An 18,256-nucleotide genomic window follows, 5' to 3' on the forward strand; every position below is an offset into this window, starting at 1 on the left:
GAAGAGGCACATGTCAAACATATAAAAAAAAAAAAACAGTTTCTTATAGCCCTTACTGTACCGTCTAATGACCGGGTCATAGGCCAGTACTTGATCTTGACGGTCCACAGCCAACATACCATTGTTATAGTCCATGATCATCCTCGGCTTCATTATTTCCAACCGTTCTGGACGTTTCCTAGTTGGGATGGTAAACCTGCCAGTTGGTTGGTAGTCGATGTCAGTATGACATGTGCTAATGCAGTAGACCATTTTCTTGTCCATCCATTTCACTACTAGTAACCCACCAAGGCTTCTGCGTTGTGCCTCACCAACTTCTAGCTTCCCTGTTTTGAGCTCATTAGGCATGTTTTTTCTACTAGGTCGGACAGTGCCTACTGCATAGGTATTGTGTTCTAAAAGCCTAAGAAATAAATTCGGTGACGAATACCAATTGTCGATGTGGCAGCAGTAACCTTTTTCCAAATATGCTTGTAAGAGTTCCATTACAACTTCCTCACTTACCATCATTCCTTCAGGAACAACCTTTTTACCAGTGTATATTTGGAAACCAGAACAGTATCCACTTTTTGACTCACAAATTTTAAAAAACTTTATACCAAATCGTGCCCTTTTGGCTCGATTGAATTGGACATAAGATAGCCTCCCACGAAATTTCATCAACTGATACGTCTCTATGGGGGGTGTAGTTTTCTTTGAAAATTTGGTTGAAAAAAGTTATTATAGGTCTAATTTTTTTCAACTGATCGTCTTCAATAGTTTCAGTCTCATCATTATTATTTGCTAAGTGAAGGAACCTCAGAAGCTGAAACCTTTTGAATGACATAACTTCTGTAAAGATACTGTTTCAATTACTTTCCTTTTCGTCCAATAACTTTGGAGTGTTGGTTTTTGCACTACAGCCATAAGTATGATCAAAGCAAAAAATGCTTTCATCTCGTTTACTGTGCATTCAACCCATTTATCATCAACCTTTTTTTTCTTTGTTTCATCAGCTAAGCATTGGGTAGCATACACATTTGTTTGCTGAACAATATGCTCCAAAATCTCAATAGTAAAAAATTTTTCAAAACAATCTAGTTCAGTTTTTATTTGGTCAAGATTTCGAATATTTACTCCTACCTGATTGCCTAAAAACACAATATTTTTAGGTTCGTTTGGCTCGTCATTCCATATTGGAAAATTCCATAATCCAGTTACACCAGAAGCCACACTGCTAATAACGTCTTCAACATTCTGTAAATGTAAATCATTCATAGGATCATCGGCATTGTTTAGGCCTACGTCCATCTCTTCAAAATCAATATCTGAGAGGGCATTGTCAGACTCACCGTCGCTGAATTCTTCATCACCATCAATCCTCCACTCTTCTTCCACATGATTAGAACCGATTTCACCATCAGATTCACTTAAAATAAATCCGTCATTGTCAATATAACGATCAATTTCACTACTATGTAAAGCTCCATGTCGCGCCATTGTACACACGCTTAGTTTGTTTACTCGAGTCAGCTGTTTACTTGTTCCGATCGTCTGTTTATGTTCCCCTTCCCCAACTGCAGTGTTGCCAAGCTGTAAAGTTAAATTATTCAATTCCCATTATTGCATAAAACACAGAAACGAAGTTAGGACTGAATGGTGCTGACATCATGTGAGAAATAGGCGAACTACTTGGTGGCGAGATGGTTTCGTCAAAGTATTTTACCGTGCATAGCGCTAGCGGCGAGATGGTCTCGTCGAAGTAGGCTAATGGGTTAATAATTTAAGCAGTAGTTCATCTCTTGATTTTTATGGTTTAAATTCTAAGATTTTAAAACTTTGTTCTGTGTACATTTGTGAGGTTTTAACTTGTCTTTTAAATATGTGTTGCTCAAGGGGTATTTCCTGATATTTTAAAAATTAGTAAGGTTGTGCCTATTCATAAGAGAGGTCCAAAATATGTTTGTGCTAATTATAGGCCTATTTCAATTATTCCTATAGTGTCAAAGGTCTTTGAACGCCTGATTCATATACAATTAACTGATTACCTTGAATTAAATGGACTCTAGTCTAAAAGTCAATTCGGTTTTTGACCAAAACACAGCACAGTTAATGCAGTTTCATCTCTGATTAGTGATTGTTACAAAGGCTTGGAACGTCATAAAAAGTAGTTTTTAGATCTTTTGATATGTCCAAGGCCTTTGACACTGTAGACCACTGTGTTTTAGTAAATAAGCTGGATTTTTATTTGTCTGACAACTTAGCTGTTAATTTTTTTAAATCCTACCTAGAGGGTAGACAGCAGGCTGTATGTACTGATGGAAAATTTTCTAACACTCTCCCAGTCCCTTGTGGTGTACCACAGGGATCTATCTTGGAGCATACACTGTTTATTTTATATATTAATGACTTACCTAGCAACTTAGCTAATTCCAATGTAAATAGTTTTTTATTCGCAGATGACTTAGATTTAAATGTCAGGGAAAGTAGTCCTAAGGAAGCCCATAACACCCTAGAAGATAAGACAAAAATAGTTGTAGACTGGTGCTGTGCTAATAAGTTAAGTCTGAAAGCTGGGAAGGTGCAGGACTTAGCACCTACTTTGTCACCAAAAAGGAAAGAAATCTGTGCTTTGAAGTTCCTGGGCATATTTTTACAAACTGACTTAAAATGGGGTAATCATATTGACAATGTAGCCACCAAACTAGCAAAGGGGCTCTTTTTGTTGAGATCTCTAAAGAGCAGTGTTACTCATGACATCCTTCTGAAAATATACTATGCTTACATTCAAAGCCATCTTAGCTACGGTATCTCCTTATGGGGAAATTCCGGATGGTGTAAAAAAGTTTTTATGTTACAGAAGAGAGCAGTCAGATTAATATGTGGCACTCCGGATCAAACCCATTGTAAACCTTTATTCATATGCCTAGGAGTCATTTCATTGCCATCACTGTACGTTTTCTCAACCTTGTTGCATATTAAAGAAAATATTAATAAATTTAATGACTCAATCAGTATTCACGGTTTTAACACAAGATATAACAAAATAATTTAAAGACGAAAAGATGTATGTATACTAAATACACAAAATAGTACTATAGTACACAAAATAGTTTTGAATATATGGGTATAAAAATGAACAATGTTTTACCAAATAATATCAAGAAATTGCCGTACAATAAATTTAAATCAGCAGTTAAGAGCTTCCTAGTCGAAAACTGTTTATATGAGGTCTGTGAGTATTTTGACGTAGTTAAATCTAACTTAACTAGAAAATATTCTAGCCTTAGTGACCTTTGACCATTGTTATGTTGTACAGTCTACAACAATAAAAATCTTGAATCTTCTAGTTAATTACATTCAATGCTTTTGCACAATATTGTAATTTGACTGTATTAAATAGATAAATAAACTAATTATATAAATCTGCTAGTAATTACTTATGATAAAATGAATAGATAATTATTAAATTGTGATTAAACCAATATTATTTTTTTGTTAAATACAGAAGTACAATATTTATTCATTAACTAACATAAACATAACACTATTGCATTCTTTATTTTACAGCAAATCTGGCTGAACTGGACTTCAACTTACTGATAGCAGCTACAACAGCTTCTACTGAAGAATTTTTGTAAGACCGGTTAATTGTTGTACAAGAATGTCTATGTTTTACTTGTATGTTGTGTTAAAAATTGCTCAAAATTGTCTGCAGTATGTGGAACAGGGATGAACCCAGGCAGTACTTCAGGAAGTTGTATTTTATTGAGAATAAAAAAGTAAAATATATTTAAACAATGTATAGGGCTACATGTGTGTTGACATATTAAACTTTGTGTGGTGTTAGTTGTATCTGACTGAAAATACTCAAGATAAATTGGAATATTGAGGAATCACCATATCTCTTCTTGAATTTGTTTCTCCTTTATATGAGGGCTGTTTTTTCTCAACCCCCATCTCACGCCATGACGGCGCTAGACACGTGGCAGATCTACATTGTGCATAGTAGTCGATCGTACATCTTCCCTGCTGAGTTCAAGTAGCTAGTTTGCACTGAGCTGCAGTCACATAAACGTGATCACCTCTAATGATTCTCCCGCCAAATGTGAATTGAGTAGTGCTATTCATTTCTTGCAAGCAGAAGGGAATAGTGCAGCAGAAATCTATCGTAGAATGTGTTAAATGTCTTAATCTTCTCTTTACTCTATTGTTACAGAACATTTAAGCTACAAAACGATTTGTGCTAGTTGGGTGCCAAAAATGTTGACTGGCACCCACAAAACTCACTGAATACCTTCAGCTTTGACAGTCCTTAATTATATACTTTGCGATTCACGCACAACACCATCACTTTTAATGTTTTCTCCATAAACACTGCACATTCTCCAATGAATTTTTGCTGCAGTATTCCCTTTTGCTTGCAAAAACAATAACACTCCTCAATTTACATTTGGTGTGAGAATCAATAGATGACTGGTCATGTTTATACGACTGCAGCTCAGCGCTAACTGACTACTTGAACTCGGCAGTGACAAATATTGTACAGGGAGATATGCGATCGACTACTGTGCACAACGCAGACCTGCTATAATTGCCTGGCGTGAGATTGGAGGTTGAACAAAAAAGGCCCAAACTGAACCACTATTTTACTCTGAATATTTAACCCTCCGGCTGGCAACGTCGTAAATTACAACTCATTTTCTCCCGCCGTGAACTGGCAGAGTCGTAATATACGACTCATTAAACATTGTCTACTAATTATGTCATAGTTCCGATAATTACCGCTCGAATTGCATAAAAGTTATATCACTTTAATCAAAAGATCCCAAGCCTTCTAATAATGTATTCACTTTTATGTATATATGAATATTTGTTCTATTACTGGCCGCTAAAAGCTCCCGACTGCTTCCGCGAGACGTGACTCGGCAACTGTTAGTGTTTGTATATAGTCTTGTTTTTTTCAATTGTAATTTTATTTGTAAATAAAAGTGTTTATAACTATGTATTTTCTTTTTGTGCATAAGTAAGTGAACATTATGCATATTTTAGATTTTTAAATAAAATTAATTTTGAGTTTTCTTTTAATGGCCTAAAATAAAAGTGTTTTTTGAAAAAAAAGTTTTGAGTTCTGACCATCAAACATCCACCATTATTCAGGTAAGTCAAATTATAATTATGTTTATATTTTACAACATATTCTGCAGAGTAATTTGATGCATAACAATTTTGTGTTTTCTCCAATAATTAGTTGTACAGGATAAAAAATTAAAAACTCTGCACGAAGCTTCAAAACAGGGTGCCAGTCAAGGCTCAAATGCGCGCCAGCCGGAGGGTTAAGACCTTCATTTATTCTTTAATCCCAATATATTCATTGTTTTATTATCATTTAAAGATGAATGCTTAGTTTTCAGGATTTATTCTTAGAGTTTATGAATCTCTAGCCCATTAAATTAAGTGGAATTAATCAAGTATTATGAACAGATTGTATTCATGTGTAATTTAGCCATAGTATTAGTATTAAAAGTTTGTTTAAATAGGTATTAGTTGTTTTTAGTTGAAAAGTATATGTTTTATACTTGTGACCTGATAAGTTATTTATATTTTATGTATTTTTGTTAACAAATGTATCAGCAACTGTTTTGGTAATAATGGTTATTTTATTTTTTTACATTGTTATATTAATACTAATAAATTAAATTTTTCTGTTTAAAACCTAATAGAAAAAAAGAACGGTTTTGTTTCTTATTATATAATTTTACTATGTTTAATCCTTATCAGTACAATAAATAAAATTTGAAAATTTACTTGTACTATAGTGGAACCTCAATATATCGGACCTCAAAGGAAAAATGCAAAACTTGGATTGTCGAGAATTTTGATATAATGAATTGAATAAATCAAGGTTGTTTGGGGGCAGAATTCGATATGTAGAGGTTTACAATTTTGTTCTCATATTCATTATGTAAAGGTTAAATTGGCAACCTTCAATTTAAAGAGGAGTTCATCTACTGTAATAATGTAGGGTTGATTATGAGTACTTTATCGGGAAATGTGTTGTATGAAATTGTAACGAGCATTGTACATAAATTTACATTTAAAAATTTTAATGAAACTTGCAGTATTACAGTACATATGGGAACATGAAATAATAATTGTAAAGTTATAAAAATACAATAAGTTTGTCATTACATTTTTACACGAAATACTGTCACAGTTATAAATCTAATGCACACAGTTAACTTAAATCCACCTTAATCTCAGTAATATCCAAATCAAACTGAGGGTTGAACTGGTGACCACTGGCAGCAACAGAAAACAAAGGAGTGTCATTGGTGGGGTTTTCAAGCCTCAACGTGAAAAATATGTTACTGTACTTTGGTTTATTGCGCTCATAAACTGAAACTTCAATAGATGTTAACAGAAGGTAAAATTAGGAGTAAAAATTCGATAAATTGAGGTTTTTTACGCTAAACCTTTGATATGTAGAGGTAACGTTAGCATGTAAGTAAACGGCATATATATATTCAATGGGAATGACAAAACTTTGATTTATCAAGGAATTCGATATATTGAGGTTTGATATACCAAGGTCCCACTGTATTAACTAAAATATTGGTTAGTTACCATTAATTAACATATTAATTTGTTACCACTCAAGTATTGTTACCGAATAGATTTTTAGTTTTGTGCCTACAAAATTTAAATATTTATATTAAGCATTTATTTGTAGAAACAAACTAATCAAGCCATTGGAGACCAGACTAAAATATTCATACTTTTTTTAAATGTCAAGACCATGTTTCAAATAGTAAATCAACGTTTACACTACACTCAAAGTCGTAACAAAATATTGTACACATTATTAAAAATTATCAATTTCCTAATATTTTATTGGTTTATTAACATCATTGAAATAATGTCAATCATTAGACAATATAAGTATCAACAATGTTGTCTGCTAGTCCCTTATACAGTCAACTTGCGCTTGAAATAGATAACATGGTATTTTTAAGTATTTGTGATATTTTTATTAAAATGACTGTTGTATACCAAATTATGTTATTTATTATAATTGTTTCATGATAATTTTTGTTTGTATTAAAAGCTGATTTTTCTTGTTTGTCATCTTTAATTATTTACCTGATATTATTGGAGTTGTTAATCAAATAAAGAACAGATTGTATAACATCGATTTAATAGGATCGTTACTGGAATATACTTGCAATATAAAACATTAATCTATTATACAACAATAATATATTCAAAGTTGAAAACAACTGAGAAAATAAAGCAATTAATTGTAAAACGGATTATATGTGATCCAGTGAGCTCTCGTTTGGTCTTGAGCCTTCTGGCTTGTAGTGAACAGAGACTTGAAGACTTCAGAGGCTTGAGGGTCCTTGGCAACACTATAGCTGCCTTTGGCTTTCTTAAAGTCAGGGTTCTGTATCTTGGAGTCAGAGGGTCGCTTGTCAGCTGAAAAAAAAAACAAATTAATAATTAATACTTTATTCATAAGCTAAAATCATAAACAGAATTGGAACAATTATCTGAAATGGCATTTAAATTTATATTAACAACATTTATATTTATTTAAAATGTATTTCAATGGAGAATTATTCATGTTCTTGAAGTTTAATTGGAAAATATCCTATGTGCATTGTAATGTAATCCTACATAAATAGTAAAACATAGGAGACTTACTATAATAAATCAAGAAGATGAAATAATTCTGTTTTATTTTCACAGAGATCATAAAATTTCAAAATTTGTTACATAGAGCATGATTCAAAATCATTAATTTTATTTAACAAATTAAATCATTCTAGGCAAAACATATTAAAATACTAGTTTTAACTGTTTTAGAATTATAAACATATTTTTATGTGGTGTTTGAGGAAGATGCATTGCTGGAAGACTTTACAAAAAAGAGTATATATAATGGTGTTTGTAATTTTTAAATTTTGTAATAAAAACTATTAGAGAGATATGGAAATAATATAAAATATAACTCCAAATGTACTTGAACCTCTGAGCCATAGATGAAAATGTTTTGTGCTTGTAGAGAAAGCTAGTGTTCTGCACCACTGTCACATGGATTTGGGAGGTTTAACTTTGATAGAGGAATTTATCCAAGGTTTAAAATTAATTATATTAAAAGTTACCTTTCTGAGTTTTTGTTGCTAGCTTGGAAACTGTTGGTTTTTCAAGAGGTTCCGTCTTTAAGGTAACATTTCTTGTTTCTTCAGCTTTCACAGCCATGTTGTCTTCTACTACTTCTTGCTTGATAGCAGTTTTTTTCATCTTCTTCTCTAATTTGAGTCTGGCTTGTCTCGCTTCCATACGGGTTTGCATTAAATTTAGGTCTTCATCAAGAGCATTTAGTATAATGACATCTTCCTCAGTGAATGGTTTCTGACACTAGAACACAACATAATCATAAACAATAATTTTTTTTATTAAGACCTATTTAGTCCAAACTGGTACAAAATGTAGTCTTAGAACTGGCCCAGAATCAAGATTTATAATTTTTCTTACAAATTAAAAAAAAACTTTATCAAACCGAAAACTATACTAAAAACATTAATTAAAATTTACTTTACCTTGTGGCAGACTTTTGTCTTGATTTCTTTCAAAGCTCTCTCAGACATAACACAGCCACAGCCCCAGATGAATGAGAATTTGAATTTACCATTCATCTCCAGGCCAATGACTGGACAAATGTACGGTGCACTCTGTCTATCCACATAGCCATCTCCTTTCTCTGCACTCTCCTGGAATGCTGGATTAGGTGTCAGGTTTAGCTCCTTGATATCCTGAAACATCATCATATAACTAAAGATATATATAGCTGATCAGCTGACTCAATGAGAGACTTTTGCTTAATCACTTCATAAAATCTTCTCGATAAATTACATAAGTTTGAAAAATATAGTGACAAACTTTTCTACAAATAGATAAATGTGTAGAAACTAACAGTTTAAGGTACCTTATAGTTAGTTATAGTTTACTCCTTATAGTTAACCTTATAGTTAACTCACTATAGCTGTGTTTACACACTTACATTATGTTTACAAGAGAGTCCCCTCCCATTCACACCACATGCCATTTGATTTTCACAAAACAAGATGAGAGCATTCTGAATGTATCTGTCTTTGCATCGCTTGAGATTCTTTGAAATGTATGTATTCATCATGCTATATATTTATAATTATATGATGTTTTCAGTCAAGATCAGTGCCTCACACATAATCCCTCCTCAGCATGACTGTCTGGGAGTCACCTGTGTGCATCTTGTTATCACATAAAAAACATTTTTTTTTATTTATTATGGTCTATGCAATATAAAGATTTCCTATGTTTTTATTTGATGCATATTATGAAGTTAAAGTGATTTTTTTCACCCTTCTAAATATGTTTGCAATACAAATTTGTGGATAACTCAAATTTTTGAAAATCTTTTTGACGTTTGACTAATCAATGTTTTATTCCAACTTTCAATACATTAAAATAAATATCTATTAGTATAAAAAAAGGAAATCCCAGCTATGTGCTTTTTATTATTCAGAGTGGCCTCCCGAATATGAATAAGCCAGGAATTTCCTTTAGAACCAGGAAAATCTCAAAAACAATTTTCTATTTCCAACAACTTATGAAACAAGAATAATTTGGGTCCTCCTTTAATCAGGACCTTATTTTCTCAAAACATTGCATTTTATGCAACGTTGTCCGTGAAACTGTGAATGAAGAAGACCAACATAATGTATTGGTTTGCGAACCTTATCTGACACCGGTTGCCTCCACTATTATAGTGGAGTATTTTCTTGGTTAGTTCTACCTGTGTTGTGGCAAGCCCAAACATGTAACTATCCATTGGACAATTAAAGTTAGCTGACCGATCATCTTGGGCCTTAACCACTATATGAACGGTAGCTATAGACGGCAAAGCGGTAATAGCCGCTGAATAATCAATGGTTTTGTGTTTAAGCTTTATTCAGTCACCGAAATGGATCTCCGAACGAAGTTGTCCAACTCTTATTCTTGAGTGAAAATAGCAGTTTGAAAAGACTTTATTACATATATTGTGCTAGGCTAAAATTTACAGTAGTCAACATATAAACAGACTTAGAAAATTTGGCTTTATGAATATTATTGTCTGTTTGACGGTTTGATAAGAGGTGCAATCCAGCTTTTTGAGTACACAAGAATATTAGTTGAATTTTACTGTACCTGAACACACCTTTTGGAGAAAATAGTGAGTTTCTGACACCAAGTAACCTCGAGAAGGAGGGGGTTTGGCTCGACATAATGTACAGCAATGACAGAATGAGCTGAGGGTTAAGTGGCAGGAGAAAAACTTAATGTCAGGAATAAGCGTGTACCTCGATGCTGCTCACATTTGACACGGCCAGTGTCGAGCTTTCTCCGTATGTGCAATACAAACATTAAACTTTAAGTCACTGCCCACCGCTTATGTCGCGGCCTAGGCCTCACTAGGTCTATGAACAATTGCTCCTCACAATACACATTTCAATTGGACGTCAGATTACATATGAAAACAATGAAAGTGATGTTATGTTTTCATATGACGGTCACATCCACTGAACTAGTTGTGTTTACACTGGCAAAAAATTGCACAATTGTTTGTGTCCGACAGTAATAATAACTTATCTAAACATGCTCTCGTCACCGCTGCCACAACTAGTGTGGGCAGTTGTTTGCAATAACTGCGGCGCAGTGTCGACCATGACAATTTAAATTATAAACATTGCCGAGACATCACTGGCATGTGTGAACAGACTATATAATAACTCATGATACAACTGCAGCAAGTATTTGCAACAGTCTCACGAGAAAAATTTCTTGTCTTGTTCACATACAAATGAATTACTGCATTTCTTATCTTGTTCAGTAGTTGTACAAATGCTCTTGCAACTTTACTTGCCAGTTCAAACGCAGCTTAACATTGTCGCCAGTCTGCAGAAGGCCGAATCTACCACACATATGAGTTTTCGTTGTAACAGCAACATTGGCTGGATGACGGCTGATAGAAAAGAAATCTCATCATTTCTCCGATCAACTATTCATCCAAACTACTTACTTCCCCACACAAACATGATGATCGGTCGGACAGACACCCTAAAAGCCCACTCCCTAAAAACACTTAAATAATTGCCAAATATTTTTTAAGCCACATAACTTAAGATACCTAGAGTTTAAATATTTTTCTGAGATTAGTACAGTTTTCTTAATAATTTTGTAAATTTTCCTTACATTTACAGTATAGATGATGAAGGTACAAACTTTTTTAAATTAAAGTACCAGCTTGTCCAGATAATGGGTGTTAAATCTCGGTATGACAAACTCCAAATAATTTTAAAGTACAGTTTTTACTGTCAACTTTCTTTTACATGTTGTCTCCAGACAATTTTCTTATAGCTCTGTTTTGTCATTAAAAAAAGCCAATTGCTTCAGTATAGCTATTTATTTATTACTAACAAGTTTTTATAATTTTAATTGTAGTAATTTTTTACATTGCTTTTAATTGTTGTGTTTAGGAAATTAATTACAAATTTAGGGTTGCAATCTAATTCTATTTAGTATTTTGGTTCAAGATTGGGTTGAAGAAGAGAAGACAAGAAAATAATAGTTCATTGTACCTAATCCTCACAAGCATTACAATACACGGAAAGTGAACAAAATACTTGTAAGCCTTAATCATGGATTTTTAACTAAATTCTTAAAAACTGTTTCAAATTGTATTATTATCAGCATTAATTATTGAGTCAATAATCCAACTGATCTTTCTCACCTTCAGATTTCTTATATGACGAGCGGTTTCCGGTAGTTGTGATCGATCCAGCAAAGCTTCAATGACAGAGATCTTGCTGTACAAACGACCGAGATGGCAGGCAACAATAGGTTTCTGTAACGGTTGTTGAGTAATATTGCAGTGTCGCCAACGGTAGGACAATTCTGAATCCTTATCCTTCTGTATTGGACAAAAGGAAAGACATTAAAATTATAATTGCTAACAGATATTAGTACATAATCAGATTTCCATTTTATACAGTTTATGATAAATATAATAAGAAAATGTAGTCTTTTCATTACATGCCAGAGTTTTAAAGATTAAAATCTTGCATGCATGAAGCAGAAAGCTTGGTAGTTTTCTCCAATGAATCTCCTTTTTATAATATATAGTGATTTCTATTTTGGCAACTGACTACAAATGCAACTTGAACAAATTTGGTATTACACAACTTTGGTTGCATCACATGAATTTCAATAGTTCACTTTACAGCAAAGGTATTTTAGTTTATTAATGTATTCTGCTAATCTTTACATTATGACCTTAACTGTAACCAATTTAAAATGATATAATTGAACAAAAAATAGTTATGACTTACATGTAACCAGCCACAGATTTAAAGTACAGAAACAGTAAAAATCGAATGATAATGAATTATCATTTAATTTGTGAAGATATCAAAAGTACACATGAAAAGCTGTTGAGTTTTTACAACACGGATTCACACAAAACTGCAAATTGCTAAGTGTGCAATGATGAGATGAAGTTCAAAATCAAAGGAGAAAACTATGTAGTAATTCGCTTATGCAAAACTGTTAATAGACATAAAGTTTCCTTCATTGTGTAAAAAAAAAAAACCATAGTTTGAAGGATTAACATTTAGAATGAAATGCATTCTACCACTCATGATATTTTTAGTATAAATATGGGAGACTATGATTTCCTTGTAAGGGACACAAGTAAGTTATTTAACTTTTTGCTTAACAAGTAGACAAACAATGTGTAACTGGCTGTCTTATTTTAGGGGAGCATGTTTTTGTTTGGTTGACAGAGTTGTGTAGGAGCTGGAATTGTTAGGAGGTGATGAGATTATTACAGAAATTGATGAATAAAAGATAGGTAAAACAAAAAATAATAGAGGGAGGTTGGTAAAGGAAGTTTGGGTTTTAGGGATGATCTAAATTACCATATATGTGAAAGGTTCCATAAAACCAAAAGTTTGTCCAAATAATATAAAGGGTGATACCAAAACTACAAGTCATGAAACACATCAAACCAAAAACAACAATCATCACTGATTTATGGAAATCAAATTTCAATCTCACCAATAAAGTGTTTATTTCACAGTCAACCATAGCAAAAGTTTCATCGAACCATTGACATCAGCCAACACACAAATAATAAAATCATGGAGAACCATCCAAAAATTATCAAAACGGGTATTAGGCCTAAATCAGATAAAATCACCCAACACCTTGCAAAGAAGGGAAGTTTTATTTTCAAGAGAAGATCAATTTATCTTCTTTTTAGTCTGTTAGAAATATGTATCCAGTAAATTAAAACATGCACATTAATTACTCTTTTCTTAATTGATTTTTTATTATATTTTTGTTTCATTCTCTTGTTATTGTAAATATAATTTTGTATGAATTCATTTTCATTTATATTTCATAAACTATTATAACACTGATATTACACAATCAATATTGTTTTGTTTGGTGCTTTGATATTATCCAGTGGCCACTCTATCCTTATTTATTAGTTTGTATTAGGCTATAATACTATTTTAGGTTAGCAGTATATTATATTTATTAGTAGGTAAATAAATAAATGTATATAATATAGATTTTAAAATTAACTCTTACAAGTGCTCAAGTAATCTGAGCTTTAATTTAGGTAGTAACTCGAGGGATGTTTCTCTTTTTTCACCAGAACTGCGGAAAGTTTTCCAATATAAACTAATAAAACAAAGGATTTAACTAATAAAAATGTGCAGGTTTTAATTATCTGGATCTATATTTGTAACAGCTTTTAAAAAGAACATGAATGGATCTTTTCAATTCAAGCAAAATAAAATCATTTTTAGGCCTAACTTACAGTATTTGAATAATGACTTCAGGTACAATGGCAATGTACATGTGTTATTTGTGTCACAAACTGTCAGACACATTTATCCCTCAAAATAGTATTTTAAAAGCAGCTAAATATTATACTGTTTTTTTTTGTTACATTTGATAAATATAAAGGCTACAGCTTAATTTTCTAGTAATCATGTATGGGGTTAATGGCCAACCTTGCTAATAACGAGTTTCACGCTATTAACATTTTCTGCTCATTCTCCTAAACAAACAAATATATATATATATATATATATATATATATATATATATATATATATATATATATATATATATATATATGGTTTTAGGGAGTGAAAATCACAAATAACTTTGATTTTTAATAAATAGGCTAAGTTAAATATTAGGAAATTTATTTATTTATTTTTAATTACGTAGTTATCATGTTTTTTTCAGAGTGAGAGTATTAAATTTGTTGTGTAATTGTAAGTTATTGTAAGCATTATTTTCAAATTTATTTTTATCAACAATTGAAACAAGATTTGCGTTATTAATCTAATAATTATGTTTTTTCATGTTGCGTTTCCTATAAAGCAGAGGCTAGAGGCAATTCATGATCAGACCATTTAGAACTTTTATTTTTACTGATAGGTAACACCTTGAGGGATGTTTTTTATATGTTGCCATCAGTGTGAGCACCGAAGGTGCTGCCGTAGCACTCGTTTATTGCCGGAGGCAATTGTGTCAGGCTGATATGAACTTTTATTCTTAGAAGGTCTAAAATAAGAAAAATGTCTTATTTGGGACTCTTCTGATTTCAACATTATTGTTATTTTACGTAGGCTATCCATAGATGGTGTAACAGCTGATGTCAGCAGCAACCAATAGGAGGTTGACTTACGATCATCACAAGACCACATCTTGAAGAACAATGAAATATTACTCCACATGAGAAAAGTAGTTCCACTTTTTATGTTCTGTAACTTCGTTATTTGTCATTTCCACCCATTGAACCGTATATTATTTTATTCAGCAGAGGGAAACACACTAATAAGTGGCCTACGCTCGTTGTTCAACTGTTATTATCGAACTATTCAATATATTAACCAAATATGTTATTATATATAAATCATATGAAACATGAATTACAATACATTAACAACAAGAATAATACAATACAATTTTAAATAATATCAATTTAAGGTAAATCTATTTTAAATAATATCAATTTAAGGTAAATCTTAAGATCAGCGACTACCGCTCCAATCGCCGTAATTTTTTGCATATTAACACCTAGGTTAACGTAATTTCACCGAAAAAAATAGTCCCGATTGTCGCCGTAGCCGTTTACTCCACCCCCCAAAAAAATTTGAAAAAATAAAATTAAAAATAAACCTGACCGACAGTGCATTTATTCGTTTTTTTGGTGTTATTAAGTTCGTAGGGCAGTAGTCCAGGTACTACTTCTAGTATAAACTCGTCTTATCTTATCAGTGATAAACGCGTGCCGCTTATCTTTTGCCTGTAATGAAACCTGCGTTAGTTCTGTCTTAGTTTTGTGTGTGTAAGCAATCATGGCGTGATCTGAGCTTGGACTTTGCAAGCTCGAGTTAATTTTTTTTCTAAAAGAGCAAGCAGCACAAAGCGCTGCGCAGCAGGCAAGCATCGCGTGATCTGAGTTTTGAATAGGCAAGCTAGGGTCTTTTTAGCGTGTGACAAGAACCATCGCACGCCATGTCAATAACTTCACTAATTATTCCTTGTCCATGTGGGTTTGTTTGTTTACACCTGGCGGTCAATCGAAGCCGTCCTATAGGGCACGTGATCCGCCCGGCCAATCGGAAACTTTCCTGTTTGTCACGTGACTACTGTCAACTCATCAAAACGACCATGGTCTGCCATTGTTTTTAGTTTGATAGTCGAAAATCTTGTTTTTTATGTGTTTTGTATTGCCAACATTGTATTGCCAAAAAACTGGTTTTTATAATTATGTTAACGATAATCTGGACTATTTTTTTCGGTGAAATTACGTTAACCTGTGTTAGTATGCAAAGAATTACAGCGATTGGAGCGGTAGTCGCTGATCTTAATATTTACCCAATTTAACATTACAAAATGACAAATGCAACTATTGCCTAGACCTATACGTCAGAAATACGTTACAATATTTGTAGATTGCGCTACACACCAATTCTCTATCTATTGTTTGTCCTGTATATGAGAAAATGTACTTGTTGAAAGCTTTACAAGAACTCCTACCAGAACTGAGCACTTATTTTTTTATTATTATTTCCTTCATCAGGAGTAAATCTCTAAGGAGAAAGTTACATCTTCATTAGGTCTATTCATCAATAATGTTCTCTTATGAACAACAAAAAGCCTAATTTAAGACAACTTAGGTTAAATGTACTCACTTGTTCAGGCTTCTTCTTAGTTCTCACTAATTCATCTCTCTTTGGTATGGTTCCACCATCACAACCCATGCTGTCTCACTTTTGTGCAAAACTTAGGAATATATATTCGCAGTTAAGATCGCAGCTCTAACTAGACTCACAAAAGTTATCTGTGACTTTCTTGTTATATTTCATGGACGACGAATTAAAAGGTTAGACTCAAACTGTGTCACAACAAACACCATAATACTACTGAGTACTGAACCTGAACGTAAATACTGGATAGCGATTGGACAGAAGGCAAGTCTAGGCAAAGCGTGACGTCCATGGGGGAGACTAATAAGCAACCTCGTTATTCGGTGTTTTTACCGAAAAGTCGATATATTATCCAACGATATATAAAAATCGTACACAATAAGAGTTATTATAAATTACAGTAACGAGAACAATCTCGTACACTACAATAATTTTAAAAACATAAATTTAACACTAACATAACAAAATCAAGTATGACAATAGGTTAATTTAATTTCAATGAACATTGAATCACATGTTGAAGCCACTTAAACAAATTTCGTCACTTTTAAGAAATGTCACAGACATTCCTAATATTCATCGCCATTTTCAAAGTCTTAAAATATTATTTACTTCATGGTGTAAATTGTTTACATTAAAATTACTATAACTAATAAGTTTAAATATGCTAAATTAAATAAATTGCAATATCGAACTATTCCTTCGGATAAAACATCGAATCGTTCGATCAAAACAACCGAACAACGAGTGTAAGCTACTTATTAAGTCTACCCCCCGTGCCTGGATCACTGAATAAAGTGTAGGAGCAAAACAATGCGGCTTAGCCAAAGTAAGGCAGACATCAGGAGTGTGCCCTGATATCATAGATTTATGATGACGCGTTATTTAGTTAACTCGTATTCCGACAGGAATTATCACTTGCTTAAAGATGTGCATGCCTGCTACTGGGAATGATTAATTAATATTATAACCGTACCGGTTGCACCAGCGCGTCACTTTAAAATAACTGATGCGAAGAAACAGATAGCTATTATATACCAATCAGTATTCCTAGACGGTTGAAACCGCTAGCTTCAATTATTCAAAATTACATTATTTTCTTTTTTTAATAAGTTTCACGTAATAGAGTTTGCAGTTGGATTTACTCTACTTAAACTTAAGTAACTTGCGGTTTGGTTCTTTCCCCTCAGTACGGGTTTTGTTAACGGAATTTTCATGAAGATGATTTTGATAAACTTCCTTATTTTCTATTTACAAAGCGTCAATAAACAATGCGATTTCGACACGTTTTTCGGTGTCCAAAAGACCTTTAATAAGCATATGTAAAAGTAGATTCATTATAGATCATTTAGAATCACCACATGACCATGTGAACTTAGATGTTTTAGACAATTGCTTAAAGGCGACAAAAAATCTATAATAAACATACCATTAGTCTGTAGCATGGATAAAAGTTGATGTTGCTCAGTTATAATGTTTCTTTTGGGACAAAAGTTACTTTTTTAGTAGATTGATTAAAATGTAATAATTTTGTGTCAGGGTGTTCTGGGATAGTAAGGTTTGAAAGAAGATCAAAATTGTTAAGTGAGAGACAGTTGATTGACAGCATTACCCGCGTTTTATGTGAGTCCTCATCACTCCCAGTTACACCCTTCATTTTCAAATGTTTCACAGTTCTTGTCAAAAATGCCTGAGCCTGTATGATTATTGATACTGGTATTTTCATGTAATGTGGTTTTCATTTTCAAATAATTTTCAAACATTTGAATATAATTTTCAAATGATTCACAGTTCTCGTCAAGATGCCTGAGCCTGTATGATTGTTGATACTGGCGTTTTCATTTAATGTGGTATTTATTGGTCGCCTTGGCAAAAATGTATTTAATCTTGAAATTAAGTCAGTTATTTCTGACATATTCACATGTTCCCCAGGAAATTCTCTTAAATAAGTAGTT

General features: G+C 32.7%; 2 protein-coding genes across 2 annotated transcripts in view; one reads left to right on the top strand and one right to left on the bottom strand.

The window, feature by feature from the left end:
* LOC124354722 (protein pigeon) overlaps positions 1-5,041 on the top strand; it is a 56,659-nt gene extending 51,618 nt beyond the window's left edge. Inside the window, exon 17 of the mRNA XM_046805379.1 lies at positions 3,550-5,041. Coding sequence (XP_046661335.1) covers positions 3,550-3,620 — 71 coding nt within the window. The 3' untranslated portion in view covers positions 3,621-5,041. The remainder of the gene's footprint in view (positions 1-3,549) is intronic.
* Positions 5,042-7,160: 2,119 nt separating this feature from the next.
* LOC124354723 (replication termination factor 2) lies at positions 7,161-16,561 on the bottom strand. The gene is made up of 5 exons (XM_046805380.1): positions 16,287-16,561; positions 11,795-11,974; positions 8,586-8,798; positions 8,148-8,403; positions 7,161-7,458 (listed from the first exon to the last, which is right to left on the bottom strand). Exons 1-5 carry the CDS (start codon positions 16,353-16,355, stop codon positions 7,277-7,279), a joined length of 900 nt encoding a protein of 299 aa, XP_046661336.1. The 5' UTR covers positions 16,356-16,561; the 3' UTR covers positions 7,161-7,276.
* Positions 16,562-18,256: the final 1,695 nt, after the last annotated feature.

This window comes from Homalodisca vitripennis, chromosome 2 (assembly GCF_021130785.1).
Source record: "Homalodisca vitripennis isolate AUS2020 chromosome 2, UT_GWSS_2.1, whole genome shotgun sequence".
Classification (NCBI taxonomy): domain Eukaryota; kingdom Metazoa; phylum Arthropoda; class Insecta; order Hemiptera; family Cicadellidae; genus Homalodisca; species Homalodisca vitripennis.

Excerpts from the sequence above, each read along its gene's own strand:
- LOC124354723 (XM_046805380.1), bottom strand. The coding sequence starts at position 16,355 with ATGGGTTGTGATGGTGGAACCATACCAAAGAGAGATGAATTAGTGAGA. Across the intron at positions 8,799-11,794 it reads GTCATATAAGAAATCTGAAG|GATATCAAGGAGCTAAACCT; the intron begins GTGAGAAAGATC and ends ATGATGTTTCAG. Across the intron at positions 8,404-8,585 it reads AGACAAAAGTCTGCCACAAG|TGTCAGAAACCATTCACTGA; the intron begins GTAAAGTAAATT and ends GTTGTGTTCTAG.